A 7,918-nucleotide genomic window follows, 5' to 3' on the forward strand; every position below is an offset into this window, starting at 1 on the left:
TCACATCTAAGAGTCGCCTTAAATCTCAGTGGTAACAATGGAGATGGACTTAGCATCACTATTGAAACTGTTAGTACATTGGCAATTCTTAGAGATATTTATTCTTTTAAATAAAGAGATACTCATAAGTCTTTTGGGTGCTATGAGAAGAATGATATGGCTTATACTTATATGTTCCTCCAAGGCCTCATGTGTTTAGAAGTGGAGCTTCTCCGAGGTGGCATGATTTAGAGTACATGATGCTGGGATTCAGAATGTGATCCTAGGTTAAGGGTGTGATGTGGGATTAAGGGCACACTATCCTGGGTTTGAGTTCCACCCAAAAGATGTGTACTCTGGATGACAGGATGAAGGCTGCTGCGGCTTCTTCACTACTTTAAGGTTTTGCTGTCTTTTACTTGTCATATTGTAAGTGTTTTCTCCTCTGTGGTACCCACTACCACACCACCTTGACTTGGAGCCAGCCAACTGTGAGCTGAAATCTCTACAAATTGTGAGCTACAATAAGCTTTTCATCATCAGCTTTGGTTGTAATGTATTTTATCTCAGCAACAAAAAAAGTAATTAAGAGTACTTGACAGCAAATTATATTGCAAAACAATACAAACAAAAACACAAAGTACCATAATAAAAATAGACATATAGACTAATACGTCAGAGCACCACACACATAAATAAATCCATACAATTATATTCATGTGATTATGGACAAAAGTGCCAAAAATATATGTTGGAGAAGACACAGCCTCTTTAACAATTGGTGCTGGGTAAACTGGATGTTCATCTGTAGAATATTAAAACTAGGTCCTTTATGTTTCCTTGTACAGAGAAATGAATTCAAAATGCACCTCTGTATAATAAGACTTGAAGCTTTGAAACTACTAAAAAACCTCACACATGCTCAAAAACACACAGAGACAAAAACTTCCTGAAATGTACAACAACACAGGAGACAAAAGCAAAAACAGCAGTTAAAACAAACTTAAATTAACCAAGTTTCTGCTCAACAATAAACTTGCCAACATAGTGGAGATACTGTCTATGAAATGGGAGAAAATCCTTGCTACCTATTCTATGAGAGAGGATTACTATGTATAATATATAAAGAACTAAAAAAATTATTACCAGAAAGTAAAATAGTCCAATTAATAAATGAAGCAATAAATGAAACACTTAAAGAGAAGTACAAATGGCCAATAAGTATACAAAAAATGTTTAACATCTGTAGACATGAGGAAAACACAAATCAAAATTACATTGATATTCCAAATCATCCAAGTATTGATGGCTATCATCAAAACACAAATAATAGCAAATTCTAGTGACAGTTTGGATGAAAAGATTTTTTTCTACATTTCTGGTCACAATGTGAATTAGTACAGCCTATGTGGAAATACAGAACTTCCCCCAAACAGCAAAAATAGGATCACAGTTTGATTCAGTTATATCATTCTTTGGTGTTTAACTTATGGACTAAAAGTCAGCATCCTACAGGGATGCCAGCACACCATGTTTATTGCAGCAGGATTGATAATAGCCAAGCCAATTAACAGATGAATGGAAAAAATATGGTGAATACACACTATGTTGTATTATTCAGCCATAAAGAGGAACATTGTCATTTTTAAGAAAGTAGGTGGATGTGGAGATTGCCACTCCAATTCTACTCCATTGGGTGAAATGGACCAGATCCAGAAAGACAAATGTCACGTGTTATACCTAATATGTGAAAGTTAAAAGAGATAACATGAATGTAGAAAGGTTAATATTATGAGAGAAGAGAAATGCAATAAGAGACAGGGAGGGAAGTACAAAGCATGGTGTTAGAGAAATGCAAATGATCAAAATTATTGCATTGAAACCAAAATTTCATACAATTAATAGGCTCCAATAATAAAAGGAAAAAAATTGACAACTCTAAGACACACACACACACACACACGCACACACACATACACATGAATATTTAACACATTTTTAAAATTAAGTCACCAAAATATGATCAGATACATAATAAATTTTGTCTATCAGAACTATGATAGCTATGATATGTTTTTCAGTTGGAAGAAGTCATTGAGTTATACACATCCTATTTATTAATTTAGATAATTTCCATTTTACAAAAAACTTGGTGGAGGGCAAATTTCATGTCCTTGTTGCGGAGGCTATGGATAAAAGGGTTTAAGGCTGGGGTCACCACGGAGTATATCAGTGTGATGATCTTATGCATAGTGACTGAGTTGCCAGATGTGGGACTCACATACATCACCATTATGGATCCATAAAACAGAGACACCACAACCAAGTGTGATCCACAGGTGGAGAAGGCCTTTTGCCGTCCTGCTGAAGAAGGAACCTGAAACACAGCTCTGAGCACCAGAACATAAGATCCAAGGATGAACAAAATAGTGATAATGATGATAAGAGACCTCACAGAATAGAATACTTGCTCAATTATTGGTGCAAGGGCACAGGACAATGCCATCAGTGGATCCACATCACACAGAAAGTGGTCAATGATGTTGGGGCCACAGAATGGTAGTTGAGAAATGAAGAAAATTGTGATAGAGTGGGCAAGGAAACCAACAAGCCAACAAAGACACACTAAGATACGACAGAGCTGGCTGGTCATGATTGAGGGGTAGTGCAGTGGATGGCAGATGGCCAGGTAGCGATCATAAGCCATGACAGAGAGGAAGATACATTCTGTTGCACCCAAGGAAAAGAAGAAGTAGGCTTGAGTGAAGCAGCCAGTGAAGGATATTGTCTTAGTTTGGGAAAGAAAGTTGCCCAGCATGTTGGGGACTGTGCATGTCACATACCAGATTTCTAGGAAGGAGAAGTTGGCCAGGAGCACATACATAGGAATGTGGAGTCGGCGGTCCCGTCTCACTGCACAGATGATAGCCATGTTCCCATTCAGAGTTAATATGTAGACAAACAAAATGATTGAGAAAAGGATGATCTGTACATTCCAGGGGCCAGCAAAGCCCAACAGGACAAAGTGAGTCACTGTAGATATCCCTGACTTGTTCATGGTCCCCAGACTGTGGAGAGAAGAAAAGTGGATGATAACAATTAGCTTTACTATTGAAGCATGTTGAAGATTTCTTGGGACAGGGAATTTGGCTCTTGTAGGCATTGGATAATCTAAAAGAAGTTCTGAACAAACCTCATTGAATTCTGCACGTGATGATTTCCCTTCTAATTTTTCTATACTCTAGAGTTTTTTTTTTTGCACTGTGACAGAAGACAAAAATCAATTAAATTTCATCTTCTTTAAATCAGTGTTAAAATTCTTTTTATTTTGCTACCATGATGTCTCTTGTTTTCTTCTAAATAGGTGTTTATATGTTCATACACAATGAATTCATACAAATGAAATAGTATAAAACTGATCAGAACAGAGTAATGAAGGCATTACAGGTCTTCAAAACCAGACAATAGGAAAATCAACAATGGCTACTGTAATGTCTCTAATTCTCTTCAAAATAGCTGTCCATACCTTCATGTATGCTGAAATTAAGTAATAAAAAAACAGACTAAAGCCACTCTGAACAAAGAATAAAACCATTACTGGATTTCACAGCAGGACAACAGGAAATCAGCAATGCATACCATAATGTCTCTTTTTCTTCACAGTAGCTGTTCATATCATCATGCATACTACAATCAATTCTCGTAAACTGTTTAGGAGAAGTTCTAGGCATGTATAAGCTTCTACATATATATCTATCCTTTCTGCATTAGAGGTAAAAACAAAACAAAACAGAACAAAACAAAACAAACTACCTTAAAAACAATAAACCAAAAAGACAAATTACAATAGTAAAGAGCCCAAACAATGATGATATACGCCTCAAAGCAAGGTGGTAGGAACACAGGTTGTTATTTTACATAGTAATTTTCAAAAGGGTTCCTCAGATTACCAGACACAAACATGCAAAATTGATCCAATCATATGAGTATTAACTGTTTTGTTTCAAGAATAGAATTTGTAGCACAATCATCTTAGCTATCTTAAGTGTGTTTATACAAATTTAGTGTTATAATTCTTGCCTAGCATGTTGAAAGCCCTGGGTTAGATTCCGAGCACTGATAGAACAGAACAGAACAAAACACCACACAAGACAAATTGGAGAGATTTTGAAATAGAGGTAAACATGGCTTGTTTTTCAGTTAAAGTGGCTCATCTAAACAATTATTTAATGCCATTCACTTTGAAACAGGAGGCCATGTATACCTTCATTTTGGAAACATTAGAATATAATGGTTAAGTTTGAACAGTTTATGTCTTAACATTATTTCATATTTTCCCTGGAGATATTTCCATAATGTTATATTTTCCATATCTTTGAGTAGTATTACAAGAATAGCAAGCAGGATATTGAAGTAATAAATTTTTTTGTATTTTTCTTTTTCCTATTTAAAGATTTTTATATTTTATTACAGGTTATTCAGAGTTTGGTTATTGGTCCTTTGTTTTTAGCAGTGAAATATCAAATTTTCACTCTGATGACAAATTTCATGTGGTGATTTATCATGATTCACTTATTTCAAAAGAGCTATTTCTCTAGAGATATATATAACGTATTATTTTGTAGATGAAATGAGTAATTATGAAGAGTTTCCTTCTAAATCTCTTTTGACTATGTTGCTGTAAGTTTTTCATGTTCCCTTTTTTGAAGCTATTTAGTTCATTAAAAATATATTCAATATTCAAATTTGCAAGCTACTGCCTTTCTATGAAACCTCCCCAAAGGATAAAAGATATCATAGTACAGTGATACATGCATATACATGTTGATAACAGCTAAATCTTGAAGGCAGCTTTCATGTCCATCAACAGATAAATGGATAATAAATTTACACACAGTGCAGCATTATTTGCCATACAGAAGGAAGGTTAAATATCATATGGTTTTTCCGACAGGAAAACCCAAATTATAAATAAAAAGCTAAATAAAATATAGACAAAAGGAAGTAGGAAGATAGTTGGTCTCAAAAGGGAAGAGGATCAAGGGAGAGTGGGTGGGTGGAAGGGAGATGATGTAGATGAAACCAGATGTGTTAGACACGTGGTTGAACTGGTTAATGGTGTAAACATTGTGCACTGCCAAGATGTAATAACACAAATAATTAAAAATAAAAGAAAAATTACAAGATACAATTGAGGTAAAACAAATAATTTACCTACATTTTAAATTTGTTCCTTTTAAAATTTAGAACACTATCATCAAAACATGGTTTTTAAAGACTCAAGTATAACCAAGAAAGGAGCACAATGGTAATTTTAACATATTGTAATATTCAGGAAAAATTTAACCACGTATTTTTCATTTTTTGACTGATATGTGAAGAACTTGCCTTTAATATGTTTTTTGCCTTTGGCATGTTTTTGATATAGTATATACTGTAATAAGATTTATAATACTCACTGCACATAATAAAATGGAAAACCTTTGATATTAGTAAGATTTTATTATATAAGATAAATATATTTGTTAGCATGCAGCTGTTTGAATGCTCAAAAATTCTAAAGCATCAAGTGAACTACGAATCAAGTGATCTAGAACAATGTAACCGACTGTGGAACTGACTATGTCAGAACAGGTTTTAATCTATCTGACAGGAAACCATGAAAAAAAGTTAACTGAAAAATGAAGGTCATTATGTTTCACTTTTAAAACTGTGATGATAAAAACTAAACTAACCCATGTCGAAGGTCATTTTCTTGAGACATCATGAACAAATGGCTCCTCACCAAGAAGTACTACACATTCTCTGTCTTCTCAGGCAAGAAGCCTTTCTTCCAAACAAGATGAGAGAGCAGAGAGCAGCCACTTGCCCTTGGAATGGAGTAAGAGTAACGATGATTCTGAATTTATGTTTTATAACTCCACACCCATCAATGCACAAGACTGAGTTTTAATGTTTTAAGCTATATGCTAGTTTTGTTGACATTAAAGCAGCAAATAAACTTAGAAAACCATTGGTTGCAAAGAGAGCATGGTAAGTAAATTTTAAAGAAAATTTCTACATAATTGTAAGAAGCAGTTCTTAATACAGTCACCATTAAACTCTACAAGAATCTCAGTCTTCATACTTCCTGATGTAATTTTATAATTTCCTCTTCTTTGCCTCCTCTACTATAGGTGCAGATGGATAACAGAATGGATAGAGAGGGTAAAAGAAGAGAACAAATGAACAACCATATTCAAAAGAATAAGAGAAACAAAAACAATGAGACAATTCCAATTTTGTCTTTGTTTCACTCTCTGAAGGTAGTTATTTCAGCAGAAAGCTGTTTCTGATTTCTTGAGCTGGGTTCTGAAAAGCAGAATATTGGTGAAATTTCATTAATATTTAGTGACTTGATTTTAGAATGTATTAATTCCATAGTAATTTCAACTCTCTGTGGAATTACATTTTTTCTTTTGGTTATAAGCTTTAAGAAAAAATGATATTCTTTGACCCTCAGTCCCAGTTCAAACTGAATGAACAAATGTAGAGGTGAGCCGGTCCACCTGTCATGTATAATGATAGCAGTGCCCATCAGAGAAGACATCGGTCACACCATGAAGCCTTCCTAGGTCATCCTAGAGGGAGTGCAGATGGAGGTCACAAAGACCTCTTCCCAGTCCTACGATGGAGACTGTGTGAAGGCTTTGCGCACGGCTAATTTCACTTCTCTTGCACCCTAAGCATCTAGCGGTCTGTTTCTGATGGTGTAGAGGCAAAAAGTCAGTCCAGTTTATGCCCTGTGTCAGGCTTTCTTGAGAAGTATCAGGTCTCTATTCAAGTGAGCCTGTGACTTTCTGTGTTGCCCTGAGGGACTTTTCCTTTTTGCCTGGAGATTTCAATGATAAATTGATCTATAGGGATTCAATCATAAATTGATCTATAGAGATTATTGAAAAATAATATGCAATACTAACTGAGCTTGGCTTGGGCATGTTCTCCTTAAAGTTGTTTTCCAACCAGGGTGTGTGATTTTGTGCAATGGATACATAGAGTCTTTGATTAAACGTCTTCCTAAGAGCCAATTTTCCTTAGACAATTTCATATTCTATGAATGAGAAAGTTCAGTTTGTGGCTTTTAAATGTAAAGTCTTGAAAGGCAAAGAAATAATATCAAGTGCATTATGCTTTTGCTATTGTTTCCAGAGACAATTTGATGGAAATGTGCTGAAACATTTCAGCATTTATTGTCAGGGCTTCTTTTCCTCACACAACTAATGATGCCCGAGATTTGTCACACCTAAGAAAGTGTGTTTATTGTTTGAACAGGGAACTTCACTAGATGACCTCTCTTCTTCAGCACTGTTTGAGGGAAATGAAATTTAATTTTGTCATAATTTTGTCTGTCACCTTTCTGACTCAGTTTTTGCCTTTTAGCCTCTGAAAGATCCATATTGCTCTCAGACTGATATGGAAACTGCAGTGCACAGACAAAAATATGTTTGCCACTGTCATTTCATACCATGCATGATATTGGGGTACTCATACTGATTTTGAAAGGAAGCGTATGAGTAAAGATCCCATTGGGAGTAAATGTGCTGGAGGCAAAATTAGATGTGTGCTCCTGAGATGCAGTGGTTACACACTGGATCACTAGGAGAGAAGACTGCATGGAGATTTGAATAACAGGAAGAAATATTTTCACTTTATCTCTAAGAGCTAGAGGTATAGAGTATAGAGGTACTAAGAACAGCCTGATTTTATAGTGAAGACAACCTCAAACATGGAAGGTCTCCATTGATGTTGATGGAGGTTTTATTTTTATGTGTGTGGTTTCTTGACCCATTAGTTTTAAGAATATTTATTTTTGACTTTAAATGATTGCATGCTTTCCAAAAGTTTCAGGTACAAATGCACTTGATTTCCTCCACTAGTTAAAGTTAAAACTATTAAACAC

General features: G+C 35.1%; 1 protein-coding gene across 1 annotated transcript; it reads right to left on the reverse strand.

Moving 5' to 3' along the window:
- Nucleotides 1-2,101: 2,101 nt before the first annotated feature.
- LOC134473125 (olfactory receptor 11H7-like) lies at nucleotides 2,102-3,064 on the reverse strand. Its single transcript, XM_063236632.1, has one exon. It carries the CDS (start codon nucleotides 3,035-3,037, stop codon nucleotides 2,102-2,104), a length of 936 nt encoding a protein of 311 aa, XP_063092702.1. The 5' UTR covers nucleotides 3,038-3,064.
- Between the last annotated feature and the right edge of the window lie 4,854 nt (nucleotides 3,065-7,918).

The sequence above is a fragment of the Cavia porcellus genome, unplaced genomic scaffold (assembly GCF_034190915.1).
Source record: "Cavia porcellus strain 051 isolate PalLab524CR breed Dunkin Hartley unplaced genomic scaffold, mCavPor4.1 scaffold_26, whole genome shotgun sequence".
In the NCBI taxonomy this organism is placed as follows: Eukaryota; Metazoa; Chordata; class Mammalia; order Rodentia; family Caviidae; genus Cavia; species Cavia porcellus.

Bases quoted from the DNA above. Each gene is read 5' to 3' on its own strand.
- LOC134473125 (XM_063236632.1), bottom strand. From the start codon at position 3,037: ATGAACAAGTCAGGGATATCTACAGTGACTCACTTTGTCCTGTTGGGC.